Source organism: Homarus americanus, unplaced genomic scaffold, assembly GCF_018991925.1.
Source record: "Homarus americanus isolate GMGI-L3 unplaced genomic scaffold, GMGI_Hamer_2.0 scaffold45698, whole genome shotgun sequence".
NCBI lineage: Eukaryota > Metazoa > Arthropoda > Malacostraca > Decapoda > Nephropidae > Homarus > Homarus americanus.
The window spans coordinates 3328217-3349583 of NW_024735554.1; the positions used below are offsets into that span (position 1 = coordinate 3328217).

The 21367-nt window shown below is 37.8% G+C and overlaps 1 protein-coding gene across 1 annotated transcript; it reads left to right on the forward strand.

The window, feature by feature from the left end:
- Positions 1-197: 197 nt before the first annotated feature.
- Positions 198-18878, forward strand: LOC121871393 (gamma-tubulin complex component 4-like). The gene is made up of 12 exons (XM_042373625.1): positions 198-405; positions 1818-1947; positions 2457-2653; positions 2983-3077; positions 5448-5592; positions 7784-7937; positions 10300-10460; positions 11022-11166; positions 11295-11417; positions 13283-13460; positions 15903-15984; positions 17631-18878. The coding sequence occupies exons 1-12, from the start codon at positions 328-330 to the stop codon at positions 18102-18104; spliced, it is 1962 nt and encodes a 653-aa protein (XP_042229559.1). The 5' UTR covers positions 198-327; the 3' UTR covers positions 18105-18878.
- Positions 18879-21367: the final 2489 nt, after the last annotated feature.

Sequence of the window (21367 nt, forward strand, 5' to 3'; positions counted from 1 at the left end):
TATCTGAAAAACAATAGCATTGTCAAGTGCTATCTTCTTATTATTATAAGAACAGCACTAACATTTTCCATTCTCTTGTGAATGAAAACATTTTACATCATTTAAGATTTGAAAACCGTCTCCATATAAAAGATATAACAAAATATAAACAATATTTCTTATCAGTAAATTTTTACAATTTATAAATTGTGTTCCCAATGTTTAGTTCACTAGTGGAGGTCCCACACAACACTATTGGCGCCACAGACCCGGGAGCCGCTCCCTGCCCTCCCTCCTCTACTGGGTCTTATATTGGATTAATAAACGTATTGAATATTACATTCAAATATGTTACACGACCTTATATCAGCAGTTAAAGGGATTGGAGGGGATATGTTTGTAGGTAAAGAAGACTTTCGCTTTGAGGTAAGCTTTGACAGCTGAGTGTTAGTTGTGAGTGATGACATTCAGGTTGACTTAACACTTATGGGCAATACTTTACAAAGCTTCTTAGGTCAATTTAGGATAGTAGCCACGTTTTGGTTAGGTTAGGTTAGGGCGGTTAGCACCAGAAACAAAGGTCAGATTTATTCAAATCTACAAGAGCCATAGAAAAAAAAAATATGGAAAACATCGAAACCTGGCCAATATCATAAATTGACTGGCACTTAATTTCGACAATTATTGTGTTACAGACAGCTTATTCCATCCCTCGAGGAAATTGTAAATACCTGTACGTAATATTGAAGAATAACTTTTCAACGTTACTATGCTTTTTATGTGACACCAACAAGGTGCGGATTAACCAGTTATCATATGAAAAACATGTAAAGAAGAAAAAAAATCGTACTATAAGAATAAAGCAAAACAAGTGGAGGAAATGCACTTCAGGTATATTTTTCGTAGTTGCTACGAGTACGGCAGTCGTACACCAAATATCACAATGGCTATATAAGTACAGCAGCCGTATAATAGGACTGTGTTGTTAATGGTTAGGTTAGGCTAAGTTACATTAGTCAGAGAGAAGGCCATCTTAGTAACTATCATTGTATAGTCTGCCCACCACGCATGCTGTATGTGTGTCCTGTACCTATTTTTTCCCATTATCCCCACAGTTAATATTGCTCTGTGCCTGTGATGGAATTAACCTACCTAACTACTTATCCTTGGATGGAAGTACAATATATTAATTTAGGTTAGGTTTGGTAAGTTAATTTACATTAATTTAAGCAGGTTTAGTTAGGTGAGGTAAGGAAATGTTGCTGATGATGTTGGGATGGAGAGAAGAGAGCCATTTGCTCAGGAAGGTGAAAGACGATGTAGGAGGAAGGTAAAGTTAGGAAGTGGGAAATCAAGAGGGAAATTTGATAGCAGGTGGGCTATCCACCTTGCTGGGGTCATGTTGCTGGGAACATTCAGTTGTTCAGTGTTTAATTGCTCAGCATTTAGCTGGTTGTCAACAGAAGTGCAAATATGGCATCCTCTTATGCACGTACCATATTTGTTCATAACAAAAGCAAAGGAAAACTAAAATAACTAAATTGCAAATCCTCCATTTATCCCTAAAAGGTAAGAAGTTTGCTATAGAAATTAGGTCAAAGATCAAGGTAACAATGACCTAATACTGTGTGTGCAAATATTTTAAATCCTCATAATAGTGTGGCTGAGTGAGGTATTCCATATCCCATGAGGTGTTAAAGTCAGGATTTTTCTATAATTTATCAACTCAAGTTATTTTTTGGGTGATTTGAAACATTTAATTAGGCTTATGTATAAAAGTTGATGCTTAATACTGGAAGTTTTATGAAGTTAATAAATTACAAACCCTTTTTTTACAGGTGTCAAACGATCTGGGTTTCCTTCATCCAAGTGAGTTTGCCATTGTTCACCAAATATTGAACATTGGTACCCACTACAAGAAGATTACAAACTTCTGTAACACTTATGACATCGTACGAGTCAATACAGGCAAGTTTGAAATTTTTATCTGTTGAAATAATTTTCTTGACAGAATAAATATCAGTAATTAAGGCTAGAATGTGTAGCTAATGTACTGAAGATGTGTAATTAGAAGTTTCTTAACCCCTTGTGGATGGGGATTGCAACTTGTATTTTGACCACAACTGTTTCAGGATTTGTCTGTTATGGGTAAAAGAAATGACAGATTTATATGATAGGTGGTAAAGGTTGGGTGGCTGAAGTGGGGAATTTCATGGGTAGATCCCAAAACTTATATGTTAAGTGCTATAGTAGGAAGGGTATTTGGGATGTCACTCTCCCACACAAAAGAGATTTTTGAAACTTTGGTTGAAATTTTTAATTGTGAACAAGGTTTTTTAATCTCCCTTCTGTGCCCATGGATAGTGTCAGTTTGCTTCTATGTATTGCACACTCCTGAGGCAGTAGCAGGCACTTGCTGATTATTTATTTTATTCCTTCAACCATAAAATTGGATTTTGTGTCTCATTTTTTTCCAGATAAAAAACATCGTTGTGGATTATATCTGTCCTCCCTTGCTGCAGCTCTTCTCAAAACAGCACAGACTTTTCACACAACAGTAGTAGAGCTGGAATACAGACTGCTGAGTGATCCACACCTGCCTCTCAGTGAACTGTTACTCACTCTTCAGCCCACAGCTCCATTATTAGCTTCCCTCTCATCTTTGGTGACCCAGGTATGTTCTAGCATTGACTTCTCTCAAGTTGTGTTGTGACAACTCTTTTTTTTGTTTTGCATTCTTGCATTTGTTTGCAGACTCAACACATTGCAGTATTCATTTACACTCATATGATTCGTAGCACTGTAATGGTCATATGGAATTTTATGACCTGTAGCACTTCAGTGACTAAGCTGTGAGATCCTAGTGCTTAACTCCTCCTGGTAGAGCCCACCAGTGCCATGAGGCATAATACTGTAGTTCAATTGCAGAACATTATTCAAGAGAGTAATACAGTTGCTGCCAATGTAAATCCAGTTATTCTGACCAGTATTTTCATTTCTCAGATTGAAGAGAAAAATGCTCATGGATGCATGATACTGGAAGTTCTTCACAAGCACACAGCAAATTCTGTAGCACATGTGAAGCAGGTACTTATGCGGTGAGTTATACAGTACAGTAGTGTACTGTACTTTATTTAATGCATTACAGTATTAGACAAAAGAAATTGGAGTTAAGATGGCCTAATGTCCTTGGGGCATTAGTGAAATCGTCTCTTATTCTAAAATTGACTCTTGACCAGTGTGCATTAAGTCTTGTTTAATGTCTTACAAGTTTAAACAGGCCAAAGATTAAAGTGTTGAGGTTATTTTTTATTTACACTCTATCAAGTCAGATTTTAGTTAGTTTTGAGATAAGTGCAAAGTGGTATAAATATGTAGATACAGTACAATACTACAGCCAGTAGAAATTGAATATTGAGTGAAAACTTAAGTAAACTTTAGAGCTTTATTGTATTGTACGTCTCAGTTTAGACTACTTAATCAACACAGGATATAATATGTTTATAACATTTTTATCCCCAAACTCTTAGCTCTTAGGGTTTTACCTTTTTTCTGTGATATTTAACTTCTCTATGACTTAATGTTTATTTTCATTTAAAGTATGTTTTATAAAATCAAGAATGAACTGAGCAACTGCCATGCCTCTGGGGCCTGACTAAGATGTAAAAAAATATATTTGTTTTATCCTTTACTTTTATGCTGGAGCCCTGAAGGATAGGCACTTGATAAGAAGATGTCCTGAAAAGGCAAAAGGCTGATTTTGTTATTGACCACAAATGCAGAGGCTTCAATCTGTACTTTTGCTTGTTGATATTGGCAGTATAAGTGCTGTATCATTCCTGACACCGCCCACCCCTCCTTGCCTCTCAACCTTCTTATGTTCACTTTCTTGGCTAAGTTTAATATCTTTCAGATATTTTATTGATTATTCTTTTTATCTTTAAGTAAGTAAAATATTATAGTGTATTACAGAACATGTGTGCTTTTCTGAAATAGTGATCAGTGTAAAGTATTGTGCAAATGACATAGTGTATGAAACAGCTTCAAGCAGACTGTGTGATGCATGGTGTGGAATGGTATCTTGGCATATTTCATCACTGGGAATTTGTTTGTATAGTTTTTCTTCTGTAATTTGTACATTATGTGACTGGAAAATTACATCAAAAGGGTTTTTGTAAAAAGAGGCTAACTACAGTATAGTCTGCATTTACGCGGTCAATTGAACCCGTGGAGGCCCGCATAAAACGAGAAACGCGTAAATGAAATAACAGAATATATGGGATTAATTGAAATAGAGACTGAGCCGACCCCCAAACTCCACTTTTTCCTACACAATACGTACGTTGTAGTAAAAATAACATCTTAATTTTATGATGGTATGCACACACAATTAATAATTAAGAGAAATATCAATAATATTAGGTTTTTTAACACTTACATTAGTAGAAAAGCTGGGTCGGCACACGTGGATGGCGGCTGGTTCCGAGGCAGAGGGCAGATTAGTTGTCCTCCGGTGAATCACTTTCACTTTCACTACTCGCAGAGGTTTGCAGGGCCTCCCAGACAAACCTCTAAAAGCCCATATCCTCACTGTCAATATCACTATCACTGACTTGGGCTGGCTGTGGTTGTGGTGGGTTGTGGGCGAGGAAGTCCTCAATACTACTTTGACGACTAGCATTGATGTCGTCGAGATAGATCTGGATATACGGCTCCATAACTTTCGTCAGATGGTTATTAGACGCTTCATACCGATGCTTGTCTGGGTCGTTGTCAAGGATGAGCTTAAGTTTCTCCCCCAACTCGATGATTTCCTTCACATTATCATGGCTTGGTCCAGGTAATTCAATGCTTTTCTCTGGTGGTGGGGTTCCTGCGGAAGCCATTGTGAGTTGTGACGGGAATAGCGGGCACAAGAGGGAACTGTATACGCGGACTGAGAACAATGAGACAGGCCCTGCTAGGTCAGCGACTTCTACCCTCTGGTGGCAGGGCACATCATGTTACATTAGACCAATCACAGCTAGCGGCAGAGGGAATGCGTGGGTGGTAAGGATGCGTGGCCCAATCACAGTCCGATACGTCATATGACGTCAGCGATAACGTAAGAGCGGCCCAATGCACACCACTCACCGTGCCGCTTCCCACATATGGTCAAGAATGGACCGCGTGGGTAAAAATGGCGCGGCGGTCTTGACCTCTCCAGCCGCTCACCGCGTAAATGACTCAATTTACCGCGTAATTAAAGCATTTTCATTCTGGTAAGGCACTGCGTAAATGACCAAACGCGTAAACAAAAACCCCGTAAATGCAGACTATACTGTATTATAATTAGATTAAAGAAATTACTAGTATAAAAATTTATTCTTATCAGAAATGATAAGTGATGGCTGATACCAGCCTTTGTAGTACTGTTTATAACAATAAATATTTATTTAATTAATTTTAATAATTTTATGACATTTCAGGGTAGAGCAGGAAGTTCACTCAGTGCTCTTTGATCAGTTGACTCACTGGCTCTTGCATGGACTTTTGCTGGACCCACATCATGAACTTTTCATACACTTTTCCAGTAATGAGGCTCCCAGTGAGATACAACAAATGGATGCTCTTGTAAGTCATTTGCAGTATTACTATGTGTTCCATTCTTGATATACAGTCCTGTACAGTCTCTCCTCGACTTACGACGGGGTTCCGTCCCGACGACCAGGTCGTAAGTCGAAAAGGCAAAAATAATACATAGAAATTCTAAAATGGGTGTCTCTTTTTCTTCTCAGCACCACGAGAACTCTCACTTTTACTCTTGCCAGCCATTTTAAAGGGAATTAACAAAAAAAAATTGTCAGTTCACAGTGCGATCACTAACGTCGGGACTCGAAAATGCATACAATAATTTGAAAAATATTTAATAAGACCACGGCGGTCGTATGTCCGAGTTGTTTTAAGTCGAGCATGTTGTAAGTCGAGGGGTACCTGTATTTGTAAACAGTATTAATTTATGGCTGTTAACAACAGCTTCCTGATTCTTTTTCACCCTTATGTTTCTTAAATTTCTCCACTACCCCTTCATTACTATCTGCACACACATACAATAACTCCTGGGGCAGATTAGTCTTAAAATCTTGTGGTAGTGCCTCTAGTACCATAATAAACAGAGGATGGTTCAAGGTGGACCCTTGATGGACTTCTCAAATTCCACACTTTCCTTTCTATTTGCTTTCACACCAGTTCTTGAGCCCCCATGAACAGTAATGCCATAATTACTCATTCAAAACACTCCTCAGCCCCTAGCTTTATTACTGCCCACTACACTTCCTCTCATGGTAACCTGTCAAATGCCTTCCCTGAGTCTCCATATAAAAAATACAACTTTCTCTCCTTCCTTAGCTATTCTGTTGTAGATGCCTAGCATAATTGATTGCCTCTGTATTCCCCCCTGCCTGGCATGAACTCAAATTGCCTTTTATTAATATCCACAAATTTCTTGATCTTTTCCTCTTGTCATTGTCACATTGCCTAATGCTTTCAACCTTTCTGTACTATTCCAAAGCTAACAGCAGCCCTTTCATTCTTCATTTTGTCAATTACTTTCTTCGCCCAGTTTCTCTCAATCTTTGGACATGGTCCCTGTACCGGCTCTTCTGCTTCGAGGCTGTCAATCATAGTTGAACTCCTTGTTCAGCAGGCAACTGAAGTGATTTCTTCAAGCATCCTTACTTTCCTAATATTCAGTATCATTTCTCATGTATTGCTTACCAGCTACATCCTTGTTTCTACTGGCTATTTTCCTTATTATTTTGTATGCCGTAATTCACCTCTATTATCCGCACTATTCATCTTACCCTCAAATGCATCCTGTCCGTGCTCTTTAGCCTTATAAATTTCTCTTCTGGCCCTGCAATTGGCCTCCAAGTACTCTTCCAGTCCTCATATAATCTTCTTCTTTATCATTCTCTCGTCTTCATCATTCCATCACCGTGTTACTGCATGCCTGATTGTGTCCTTCATCCAGCCACAGACCTTATCAGCTGCACTTAACAGACCATCCTTTTACTGTATATGATCCAGCAATTCACTACACTTGCTGTCTCCCCACTCCTTAGCTCAACATACAGTATTATGCTTCCTTTACATTCTATTCTTTCAATTTCCACACTCCATTTCAAAATATACACCTGCTTCCTATTCCTGCTATTTTATGGCAACATTTCATACACAAGTAATGTGTGCTGCAAAGCATATTCTTCCCCTGTTATCACTTTTATGTCTCAATAAAGCATCCTGTCTGATTTCCTGACATGTACAGTATGTAGTACAGTAGTCAGTTTGGGTTTCTGTGTCACATGACTCATATGTAACCTGTCTATTTGCCCTCTTAAACAATGTGTTGTATTCAACCATATTCAGTGCATCTCCAAAATCATGTACAGGGTATACAGTATTCTTTTGCCTTCACTGTTCCTTGTTCCAAAGCCTTTTTCACCAAGCACACCTTTAGAACCTGATGTGATTTTACCAGCAGAGCCGTGTATGGTGCAAAAACAGTATTATATTGTGTAAACTCATGCTAGCTAGGAATACTAATGTATTTTGTAACACTTAATATAAGTATTGTTGTAGAGTATTGAGTGTTGATCATATTATTGAAGTTCTGAGATAAATAATTTAATAAGTGATACCTGTATTACATGCATGATAATGGTAACTGGAAAGGGATGGCTTAGGGTCAAGGATTCTATCTTATGAACTGACATCACTTAACCTTAGAAATAAAACAAATATCTTACTTTTTGGAAATCAACAGAGTCTTGAAGGAATGGAAAACCTCTCACTGAGCCCAGAGTGTATGTTAAGACTGGAGATGCTTCCTAGTCACATACCACTCTCTGTTGCTGAGAAGATTCTATTTATTGGTGAGGCCATCCTTGTGTTTGAGAGAGAAGCAAAAAAAGAGAATGGTAAGACAAGTTCTCAACAATACTTTTAATGTAAATGGTTTATAGTCTGTCATTCTCTTATTATTCTGGAGTAACACATTTACTTCATCTTAAAGACAGAGGGTCTCTGTAGAGTACATGTACTTTTTTTGCATTTTGACATTTTTATAGCTGCACAATGCACACCTTTAGGCATCCTTTCTTCTTTCAGGAAAGTAATCCACAACAGAATCCTTACAGCTCACATAGTACTTAGATTGATGGAGGCAAGAGGCAGCTGCTGCTCACATACAGAGCTGCTGAGAGCAGGCTATGGCCCCAGGAGAAAGATAAATTTATGGGTCCCCTTTTGGCCTTTGAACAGTTTTGAACCATTATCCCTCTTTTCCCAGGGCCCATAGAGTCCTGGGCCCCAGGGATTTATCTCATCTTCCCTGCCCTCTAGGCGGCCCTGCTCACATAATCACTTATTTAAGTTTCAAATTAATGACCCCCCCTCCCCCCACAAAAAAAAGTATATACCTATATGTACAGACAAATTGTATGCTGAAAGCTATTTTGAAATGTACATGATAATGATTTGAGCATTCTTTATATGAAATTTGAAAATACTGTATAGAATAAATTTATTTTCTTTAATTTTCCACATTGGAGTAATGAGGAAAAATTGGACAATCAGACAACTGGCTTAATGACCCCGTGTGTGGTGGTGTGAGTGACGAGTCTAATTTTCCTCATGTGAGTTTGAGGAGTAAGTTATATGGTGATTGTAGGAGAATGACAACACACTGAAAGCTTATTTGTAAAGTTAACAATAGTGTTAGAGAATAATGAAGTAAGTTTGGCAGTAGTTCTCTATAGTTTACATTTTACAAAACCCCATTTATTCCAAGGAGTGCTTTTTATATTTACCCTCTATTATACATGCATTTTAGTATTTTATTAAATTATTAACCATTAATTGAAAATTTTAAGGACATTAGAAATTGCAATGATTTTACTGAGATCGGGTTTTATCGCTAAATCTTAACAAATAAAACCAAATGATATAATGATTTAGTCATTAGTGAGAAGCCTGTGGTTGCATTTCATTGGCAGATTGTCAGTTCTTGAGGTAATGTCCTCTAGTAGTAAATGAGTACAGTAACACTTATACAGTAGTATGTAGTACAGGTATATGTATAAACAGCTAATTTCTTAATTTCAAATATAATTTTTATCAATTTTTTTATAGATTAAAAGCTATTAATTGGCACAAAAGACAGTGAAGCAATGGCTGTTTTTGGAATTCTTAACACGGTAATTATTTTTTTAACTGCATCCCACACCGATGACCTTCACAGTCCACTGGTTAAGAAACACTGTACAGATAGTGTACAGTTATTTGATGAAACTAATGAAATATAACCAAACTGACAAAAGGCCTTTGGTTTATTACATGCTTACCCTGGACACATGTTCATGATAATACCCACTTTACAGAAACCTCTAAGTCCCAAACAGATACTCTGCTGTACTTAAAAAAAAGTTAGTTTTATCTGTACATACAGTAAAAAAAGTAGCGAAACAATATGACACCACGGACGAGGGATAGTGGAATATGTGTGTTGGTCCTGTATTGTGGTGGTAGTCCTGTTGTCCTTGCCTGAGGCTGTCCTCACATATCTGTTGCTAATGACATATCCTGCTGTATATAGTTGATGGTATAACAATATGAACACATCAGGTGATACATGGATCATTACGGAAGTCAGCAAACCCCCCCCCCCCTTTTTTTTTACTGTGTTTACCGTATACAACAACTACACAGGGACACAGCACATAGTCATAAAGACATAAAGGCTTGGAGCTGTTCCAGGTTTACTTCATCACCCAGCATTCTCCGCCTCATACCTGCTGTTTATTTATAAATTTCACGTCACATTGAGAATTTTACTTGTGTTTTATGCTTAATTTGTAGACCAATTTTCTGGTCGAGTTATATGAAGGTCATTGACAAGTCCCTGATTTTTAGATCAAAATAAACCCAGCAACTTATAGTTAAATTGACCTTTGTTTGGTTAAGAGTCTTTATGGTTTGTTTTCCTTCCCTGCACATCATCCCTTAGTTTGAGTTACTATTTTGTCTGTGATCTATAAATTGCACACCTATTTACTTAACTAACATAGGTTTTCTTTGAGTATGTGAGTGTGTTGAGATACTGTACTAATATTCATGAATCAAAAATTCATCATTAAATCATATAGGTATTTAATACTTACAGTATATAGCATACTCACTGTACAATTAATGTGAACTTTATTTATGGTATTTTGTGAATGGTATATATACAGATATATCAAAATCACATCTAGGATTATTGATATGTCTGATTTGTTTTAGGTGTTGTGGACACTGCTGCTGTATCATCCCTTAGTGGCCAAGTATTGAAGAGCAGAGAAGAAGAGTTCAAAGCCCTCATTAATACACTGGGACAGGAACCAACATTTTCCATCATTCAATTCAGTCAAGTCATTGAGACAATCAGGCATTGTATCTCTCAGGTGGGTAAATAAGCTTATATACATTAAAAACTTACCATTTATAGCATCAAATTGGTCCAAGGAGCCTCGTGTATAGTTCTATAAATAAGTCTTGGGTCATGAGAGAGGTCTGTGTTAGGCAAAAGACATTTCTCAAGGGTGGGGAACTATATAATGTACAGTTTGAGTTTTGGTGCTATGGCAGATAATGCATCATAGCCCTGCCTTATCTGTCTCCTGACATCTTGGTTTTCTAAAAATAAGACAGTCTAGCCATCTCCTTGCTTGAAGCAGGTCATTCCCTGGATAACTCTGCTTCATAGAGCTGTGTTCCACCCCACCACAATAACAAATCATGGACTATGTTATAAGATTATGGTACCTAATTTAACAGCTACTGTACAGTACTTGTACTGTATTAAAATAAAGAATGTTGATTTACTAACTAAACTAGAAATTGTGAAAATGCCAGGAAGTATTTGATTTCCTCAATGTTCCTTTGTTTCACTTTATCATTTTATTTGCATTTAATGTTCCTATTTGACCCAGCGTTATTTGAGTCATTTCAATATTCATTTTCAGGAACTTTGGAAATTAGTAATGGGGGCAGGTTTAGTAGCAGAAGTGGGTGATTTGAAGGCTGTTTTCCTGCTTGGCCGTGGAGAGCTCTACCAGACACTCATCCCATCTGTCACACCATACCTCCTTAACAGTGCACCCAATGCCAGTGAGTGATCTTGCCATGGGTTTTACTCTAATAATGATATACAATGGATACTGTATATATCAATCCTGGAGTATATTTTGACTTTAAGTTGATAATTTGAGATATTCCACTTTTTTATTCTTCTTCAGATTTTGACGGGTTATTCCAGTTAGCAGGGCGACAGGTGTTATTGGAGGAGGGGATGCTTGAGAAGTTCACTCTCTCCCTCAAGACTCAGCTTACTCAGTCTTCCCAAACCAAAGAACAACCAGGTTAGAGGATGAAAATATTTTATAAGCTCTTTGTTCTTGAATGTTTTAATTTAAAATTTTTTCTGGTTATTAAAATTGGTGTGGGATTAATATTTCTTCACCCATGGAGAGTAAGAGAATAATTTGACTAAAAATGAAGGACTGAAGATTGAAATCCCAATTGATGACCTAATGTCTGGACCTAACATTTAGTGTACAGGTAACCCCTGATTTATGATAGGATTGCATTCCTAAAAACCATAAATTAAACCAAAATATCGTAAGTCAGGCCCCTTTTAACATGGGTTTCAATGGAATACGTTTCTCTCCTGTCCGACACAGACATGTAACGCAGAAAAAAGTTATCCTACTTTAATTAAATAAATAAAAAAAATTAAACAGCACTCACATGCATTAAATAAAATATAAAGATGAACAACACTCCCCCAAAATGGCAAACTATCACACTGATCATGTGGCTATGTAAGATATTTTGCACTAATCACTTTACAGTCACCAAAACAGAGAAAAATCTGGATGTTAATGTTCTCCTTTTACCAATAACTGCATAGTAACACAGCAATTACAAGGCTGCTCAGTGATAAATAATGATAAAGGTGGTCACATGATCCAGGGCAGGAACGATCACGTTGATATAAAGCGCAGGATTGTAGTATGCAGGGTGCCGGTGAAGCGGCAAACGGGTAGGTGACACTGAATTTGACAAGTGAAGAGAAAGATGCACTTCCCTGATGTTTACATTCTGTGACAGCAAGTTTGGCTTCACCGTAACTATCATTAACGTGGATTTTGCATAACGTAAATTGATCAAGGATGTTTAAACCTAATTATAGTTGTTAACGCGGAATATTGTAAAACAGATTATCTTAAGTCGGGGATACCTTTATTTACCCAGCAACCCAAGTCATGCTTGACATTAGTGACTGGGATTATTTCACTGATCAGTTATATAGACAGAGAAATTGAAATTTGTTCAGTAAAACTGTTATGCCTCCCTGTTGCAACTCATTAGGAGGATAATGAGTTGTGACATCACATTAGCAGTTCTCTGTGTCTGCCACTTCAGGCTCATCCATTACCTTTCAGTCAAGTCTACAATTCTCAGATATTGCCACTGCTTCAAGGTCACCAGGTGTCTAATAACTTGGCAACATTTATCAGTCGCTGAGTGAAACTTCCCTCAGTTTCTTGTCACTTGAATTTTGACACCTAACCTTTTCTTTGGGACACTGGGATGAGGAGTTGCTTGCAGCACATTGTCCATACATACTGTACAGTATAATGTATCCTGCTGTTAAACTTGTCCTACTCCTTTGGTAAGGACAAGCTCTACTTGGGGTTGTTATTAATAGTAAATCTTATACGTCACTCATCGAGAACCTGTTTGTCATAAAAACTTTAATTATTAGTGTCACTATGATGATGGTTATTCATTGTATATGTAAATAGCTAGAGTGCTCACTAGTGGGGATGGTCACATTGCATTTTTTTTTTTTTACATTACAGTATATTGTAAACTTTTGAATGGTCATTGGTTAGCTCCTGTTCTGTAGCTCTGGTGTGAAGGATCAAATTCAAAGTTTATCCATTTTTCTAGGAAAGATTCCTACTCACAGACAATATAAAGGATTTAATTCATCAGTTTTGAACTCTATCTAAGTGCGGAAATGTGATATTCTGCATTTCCCCAAAAGTAACAGAAAGCTAATGTATATATCTTTATAATTGGATTTAGACATTACAATAGAGGGATGTTAAGATAGGCTTCATGATGTGTACAGTATACGTACTGGAAGATGCTGTGTAGGCTAGCCTGCTGGATGGTAGAAATACTGTACCTGTGGTGTATTAGATAAATCTTTCAGATAAAAGTTGGCGAAGTCTAAGGTTGGACTACCATGCGAAGTGGCCGCTACACAAGCTGTTCACCTCAGCAGTTCAGGACAAGTACAATGCCATCTTCACATTTCTCTTGGATGTTCGTAGAGCTCAGTTTCGCCTGCAGCAGTTATGGATCACACAGATGCGAACTAAATTCCAGAGGTAAGATTTTTTCCAAAATGAAGTTTGCTCAGTACAGTATCTGTCTTAGAATTTTATGAAATAAGTTTTCTTCTGCAGGCAGTCCTGGGTTATGAATGGGATCCCTTCCTCAAGATGTTCATAAGTTTGAATTGTATGTACTGTAAGTCATAACACAACATATACATACATACACACACACACAATAATAGTAAATACAATATAGGAACACAATACAGTATCTAACATTAGTACTGTACACATATGTTACAGCATACAGGTACAGGGATACCTCGCTATTTGCAATCCCACTTATTTGTGATTGATATTTTAACACCCCTATTCAAGATTAAAATTTCATATACCCACTGTAGTTAGTATGCAATTGTGGGGGGGGAGGGGAGGGGGTGTGGTGTTGGGGATCTCAGCCTCTCCCTACCATGCCAAGTTGTGAGCTGCGTTATTATTGTTTTTCAACTCGTTGTTTTGGGTAGATACTGCAGTACTTGTAATTTTCTTCAATTTTGTTTTCTTTTTACTCCGTTACGTCTCGCACAATTTTTCATACAGAATGTGAAAAAAAAGAGACTATCATGAGGTCAAAAACATAAAGGGAATAAAAATTTCTTACATTGTTGGTAGTTAGTGCTCAGTGATGAGGCCCTCAGCCATTCCGGTCTCTCTGTCCAGCTTGTAGTGCAACTATTTCCAAAGGGCATTGTGGTATTTTTTCTTTTCTTATATTTATTAGTATAATATGTAGTGAAAGTTGCCAGCTGGGAACTCATATCCCTATATTTACATCAATTCTTATGGGGAAAATTGCCCCGATAGTCGCAAATTTGTTATTCACTATAACTTTTAGGAACACATCCTTTACCATAGCTGGGGCATTCCTGTATAAGAATCCGCAAAAACAGGAACACAATACAGTACTGTATGTAATTTCTAACACTTAGTTTTAATCCTGATGGAGGCTTGCATGTAGGAACAGGCATTTCTAGGAGAAGAAAGATAGGCTTAATCAGATGATAGTGAAGAAAATGATGATGGAGACATTGTTGGTTCTGGGGTTGCTGCTGAGTTAGAAGGGACTGGTTCTGTCTGCCTTCAACCTTCTTATAAAATTTGTCAAGGGAAGATTGAACTGAATTTTTTCTTTTTTTGATAAATTTCTTTGTTGCATCGTGGACAGTCACTGACAACTCTGTGGACCTTGGTGTATCTTGAGTTTGAGTCTTGCTCTTCAAACTTTGCCGTTCTTTTTTCAACTAGCAGGATAGCTTCTACCAGTTCTTTGATGATGAATCTCTTGGGCTCTGGAGTAACAACTTCTTCCTCTACGATCACCTGCTTTTCCAGTTCCATCAGGTCATTATTTGTTAACTGTAGTATGGGGATCAAGCAACTCCGTTACATCATCTGCATCGATTTCAAGCTCGAGTTGATTTCCAAGGGTCACCACTTTTTTCGTCACTGCCCCAACAGTCTCATCAAAACCATGGAAATCGTTAACAAACTGAGGGCAACTCTTCTTCCACACTCCATTTATAAAGTTTTGCTTTATCTTGTCCCATGCATCTGCTATATTCTTCACTGCATCATCAGTGATGTACAACCTTCAAAATTCCTTTACTTACCGTAATAGCTTGGGGAAATGTCCTACGGTGGTACTGTAGTGTTCTATAAAGGAAGCAATGATGCCCTGTTTCATAGGCTGGAGAACTGAGGTTGTTAGTTGGCAGATACACAACCTTAATATTTGAATGAAAATCAATAAAAAATGCAAAATGCCCAGGGGCATTACGGTATCAAGAGCCAATAAAATCTTGAATGGCAGATTCTTGAGGCACAGTATCTCTCCACCTCAGGCACAAAATTATTTGATAACCAGTCCTCAAAAAGGACATCACCCAAGCCTCTTTATTGGACTTGTAGATGAATGGGAGTGATGCCTTCCAGAGTCCCTTAAAAGCCAGAACGTACATAACACCTGTCTATGAAGCATACAATGCATCCAGCCAGCATGTGAGGTCTTCTTTCTTACCTGTGCCTCAAGTCCTGCATTTCCTTCCAACATTGACTAAGCTCTGTCAATGAACAGCTCAATCCATTTTTTATCCAATTTTTTGTCATTTTCACACATAGACACTACACATCTAATGATGAAATTCTACTATTGATTGACCTGCAAAACAACTTAACTCGTTAATTTCATTTTGTGTAACATAATTTACATAAATAATGAAATGGGCATCTTTACAACATTGGTTTTCTTACCTACTTACAACCCAAAGTGTGCAGTTTATAATACATTACATTGTTATTGTCTTTAACAGGATTCGTTTCCTAATTTTACTATACATTGTTTTAGTTTCCATTTTTTTTATCTTAATTCATGAAAATCCTTGCAAATTATTATATATGAACTGTGTTTAATTTACCCCCCCCCCACCCCTCCAGAAAGAGTGAGGCAGACCGTCTACAGTGGACACTTAGGCATCACATGAGTCTCTTGATTGATAACATCCAGTATTACTTACAGGTTAGTTCATTAAACATTTCCTTATAAACTCTTTGATGTATTAAGAAAAAATAGAAGTGTAACACCAGTATCTTCCTCCATATATGTAGTAAACAGCATGACAGGAAACTATGTAGAAGGTAGGTGTGGTTAGATTAGATTATATGCTTTTTACCTTTTATATACCATAGAGTTGAAGGTCATATGTGTCTGGAGTACATCTGTTAACTTTGTTCTCAGCTTAATTCCTCCCCTATTAAGGTAACTTACCTTAACCTCAGGATGCGGCACGTCACTCCAACAGTTTTGAACACTCCTCATGCTCGTGCTGCAGTAACTCTGTTTAAAAATTGTCTAAAAGGTGATACAGCAAATCCTTGGTGGTCTGAACTAGCCAGGTGGCCCATAACTGTGTGGTGACAATTGTTGTTTATCTGCCATTTTCTTATAACCCATATAAAATGTTTAAAATGGTTCTTCTTCTTCCTCTTTCTCCTTTTTTTTTTTACACTTCCTCTTACTGTTCTTCTTACTATTTTATTTTACCTTTTAAGATTGAATAAAGGGTTTGTTTTATCTCCCCCCACCACAAAAAAAAGTTTGAAAAAGTATAGCACAATATTACTTTTTCTTTATTCTTTGATAGGTATTGTTTGGTAATAAAGTTCATGAACTGGTATATAGCTCAAATGTTTTTTCTTTTATAATTAGTTTGTACCGAGTTTGCCCCCCCCCTCTCTCTCTCTCATTCTCAGTGCTGTATTGTATCACTTTTGTCAATATTAAATATTTTACATAAGAAATTTCATCCCACAACATATAGGATCGAACAGGACTTATATGCATGTAACTTGCCTTCTACCATTGTGGGGGGCAGGTATAGAATGAAATGTTGCTATTATCCACATGTACTATTTTTTTCCTCTTTTCAATAATTAGCTTGTAGAAACAATTGAGTTAATAGTTCATAGTTTTTTCAAAGGTTGATTTTTTTGTCTAGGTGTTTCAAGAGCAACTTTACCTAGATGACCTAATCAGAGGTAATTTAACAAATAAGTATTTATTTTAACCTTTAACCTGTGGCCCAGGAAATATTGGCTACTCTTTTTACGCAAAATAAAACTGGAATACTAAATCTTACAAAAATAGTAAATTTTCTTTAATTTTTTGTTGACAATCTTGCCAAATTACGGAATAAGAAAAAGTTTTAGTTACCTTACAATTTATCTTGTTGATGTTTTTCTCCATGTGCAATTGCAATTCCATTATAATAACACACAATAATAGCCAGGGACCCATGTGTTGTTGAGTGAAGTTCGGATGTTGGTGTTCAGTGTTTGGGCATTGGCCGGCATACCATGAAGTAGTCAGTGGGTTTTTACTTATTAACTGACTGCACTTATTTTACCCTTACATATATTTGTTCCTGTAATTATTTCCTTGCTTAGAAACTGCTACAAAGGCTTCAGTAGGGAAACAGGGTGTTTACCAGTGATGGTTGGCCTTAAACAAAGCACAGGAACACCATATACTGTACATTTAAATGTTTTGGCGGGAAATAGCAGTGTCTATTGACGGTCACGGTCGCCTATGTAAACATCGATAGACTTTGGCCGTAGTTTAAGGGTTAATGTGAAAAATTGCTTATATATGTATTAAAACCTCAGGTTGATGTTTTGGAGTCGCAGCACTGGCAGCTAATTGCAGAAATCGGGAAGACTCACGATTATCAACATTTGGTTCGAGCCCACCACAACTTCCTTGTCTCAGTCTCTGCCCAGTGTTTCCTTAATAACACCTTGGTTAGCAATTGTTTACAACACTTACTTAAGCTCATCCATAAATTTTGTTCCATTCTTGAATCTTTATTTAATAATGATTCTAAGGGTAAAAATGCTCTGCTTCTCCCAGTCTTGCCCCTTGGCACACAACCAGTTCTCCTAAATAGCACAGAGCAAATCAAGGAACTTAATGAAGCATTTGAGCGTGCAGCTGCTCGGCTCTTCTTTGTGCTGTCCAACTTAAGACTTCACCAGGGATCACAGTATACATCTCAACTCATTATGAGAATCGACTATAATAAATATTACAGTAAAAATACAGCTGTTAGACGGTTCAAACCTGCTCTGAATGACATCTAATTCTCATTTCTGGTGCTGTTATAATATATAGCTACATGCCATATAAAATGTTTCCTTCAGCTATAACATAACCAATTCCATTTAAAGTAAGAGGTTCCTTCAAGTAATGTAGTTGACACTAACTCCTTGCTGCTACAGTACCACAATTTATGAGGCGGTAACCCCCAGAAAGAAAGTTTGGCTTAAACTAAACATCACACTACCATCGCTGAGCACAGGCCTGAACTTGCACCTAATGAACTTTAAGTCCAGAGTGGTATCATCTGACCCATGGAGCTTCTGTTTAAAAAATTTAATTGTTAACACTTGAAGCATATTAATCTGTATACCTACAAAAAACATATTTTACCCTCATGTGATTAAAGAGCAGTGCACTTGAGCTTTTTTATGTTTTGCATCTTTCAACACATGGTTCTTATTCAAACTTAATATGGGTGTTCTTAATGATGATGTAATAAAGTGTTTGTTTGGAGGCTCTCTTAATGCTGTATGGTTTCTTGACATAAGTGGGCACACCTCATTCTTGGGGAGGGGGAGCTAAAAACTTGTTGAAGTACTTTATATTCATCATTATCTCTCTTGGCTTCATAGCAGTCTTGTGTCATAATGTCTTCTTGACTTTCTATGATCCAATTAGTCTCGGAAAGTGAGAGTATACACACCTTAGAATGTGCAGTGTATATTGGAAGATAAATCCTGTACTGTATGGAGCAGTTACATTGGGATATGTATTGTTGTTTTTATTGTATCAGTTAATAAACTTTCTTCTGCTTCCTTGTGGAGTATTGGTACCAAGTCTTTTAAACTTAATTAATTCATCTATAATACATCATGCTGAGATGTATTATCATCCTAGCAGATGGGAACATTTAATATATATTTTGTCGATATAAAGATACAGTAGTCCCCACCAACCACGGACTTCAGGGATCCATGATTTTTACCCTGTATTCCATTTCACCAACAACAACATTGAATTTCGAGTATCCACGGTTTAGTGCGCCGTGTAGATGTATTTTACTACTCCGTACACTGGATATTTATTATGTATTTTCTGCAGTAATAACATTGATTTTGCCTTTAGTGATAAAGGTGAGAAGAAAGTAAAGAGGTCAAGGAATGTATTGACTCTAGAAAAGAAAGTTGAAGTGATCGATAGCATGTGGCGAGACATAGCATCAGTGGGACACATCATGGGGGTAAACGAAGCCTTGTTTCTTACAATTAAGAAAAGTGAGGCTACAATAAGAGCTAGTGTTGCTTGTGGCACATTGAAAAGTGCAAAGGTACTAATATGCCACGTGACCATAATCTAGAAAAAATGGAAAAGGCACAGAAAATTTGCCTAAGTTCGGAGGTGATACGTGTGAAGGCCAGGCAGATATAGTCACCTTATTGAGGGTATGGCTGAGGAAAATTTTGCAGACATAATGTTTCAAGCCAGCAAAGGCTGGTTTGAAAACTTTAAGAAAAGTTATAGCCTGCACAATGTGAAACTGCATCAGCTGATCACCAGGCCGCTGCACTGTAACCTGGAGAATTTATGAAATTGATTCAGGAAAAGGTTGCCTGCCAAAAAGAACATTCATTTCGAAGGTTGAGAGGTCTGCTCCTGGGTTTAGAGCAGTGAAGGCCAGCTGATCCTTCTCCTTTGTAGTAATGCCTCAAGGGATGGTTTCATAAAGCCCAAGCTCTTCTACTGGTCTCTTGAACCCCCATGCCCTGAAGGCCAAGAATAAGAATCACCTCCCCGTCTTTTGGCAGTATAACCATAAGACCTGGGTTACTGCTGCGGTCTTCATGGACTGATTTAACAACTGTTTTGTGCATGGGGTTGACCAGTACCTTGCCAACAAAATCTGGGGTTCAAGGCAATGCACCCGGTTACAGGGATTAAAAAAAAATATAAAATTCAGCAGCCATTCATCCTGAGATTATTTAGCAAGACTAACCAAAACTGCTATAGCTGCCTCAAGCAGCCATCCACAACCCTCCACCAGCGGCCACACTCCAGTCTCCACCAGCAGCCACAGTCCAGTCTTCACCAGCAGCCACACTCCAGTCTTCACCAGCGGCCACACTCCAGTCTTCACCAGCGGCCACACTCCAGTCTCCACCAGCGGCCAATCTCCACCAGCAGCCACCCACCACATCATATATTGATGAACCTGAAGAGGTGCAGGAAGAAAATTGGCCTGTGTCCCCATCATCCTTATAATAACTACCTCTCCCTCCACATCATCCTCAATGAAGGTAAATACCTTTTCTTTTATTTTTTTTACGGGGAATAGCCAACCCGGGCACAGGTCACAGGTCATTGACCCACAGTGGGGCCTGGGGGGGAGGGGTGAAAAAATAAGAGTACTGCAATAAGAAATTAAAAATAGAAAGGAAAAAGATTATATTAATCTACACCACAAAGATGCCAGAAAACCAGCTTTTTAAAGTGAGACAGATTGTATGAGTATGGAAACACAAGAGAAGGCAGAGCATTCCACAGTTTGGCTGTGTGAGGAAAGAAGGAGGTACTATAATGGGTTATTCTAGTGTGACCAACAACGACAGAGAAACGGTGGGCACCGCGGGCAAGACGTGTGTTACGAGCCCACCGCCTTGCCGGCGGTACACAGGATGTCAAATCCACCGAACATTGCCCGTTAAAATACCTGTAAAAGCGAGAGAGTGAAGGAACATTGCGGCGAAGAGAAAGGGAAGCAAGATTATCAACTAAAGGAGGAGAGTTAATAAGACGAAATGCCTTTGATTCCACCCTATCTAACAGTTGGACAGAAGAAGAGCCACCCCAGATATGAGGGCAGTACTCCAAGTTAGGACGAATGAATCCCTTATAAATTTGAAGCAACTGCTCAGGAGTGAAGTAGCTACGGCATCTGTACAACATTTCCAGCTTTCGGAAGGCAGCTTTAGCAATGTTATGGATCTGTGGCTTCCATGACATATTAGGAGGAAATGGTGAGACCTAGTATATCTGTTTTAGAACTTGGCAGAATGATTGCGTCCTGAAATGTGATAGTACTGTGTACGGTTAAATTTAAATTACTATTTAATTTATATTATGCTACTTTATATGTACAGTGGTCCCTCGGTTAACGAACACAATTCGTTCCAGAAGGTCGTTCGTTAACCGAAACCATTGTTTCAATGGGATTTTCGGTAATTGGTTCCAGCTCACCGAAAATTACATAAAAACTAAAAATAAATGCAGTAAAGTACACTTACTTTGAGGTATGCATGTAGAAGGC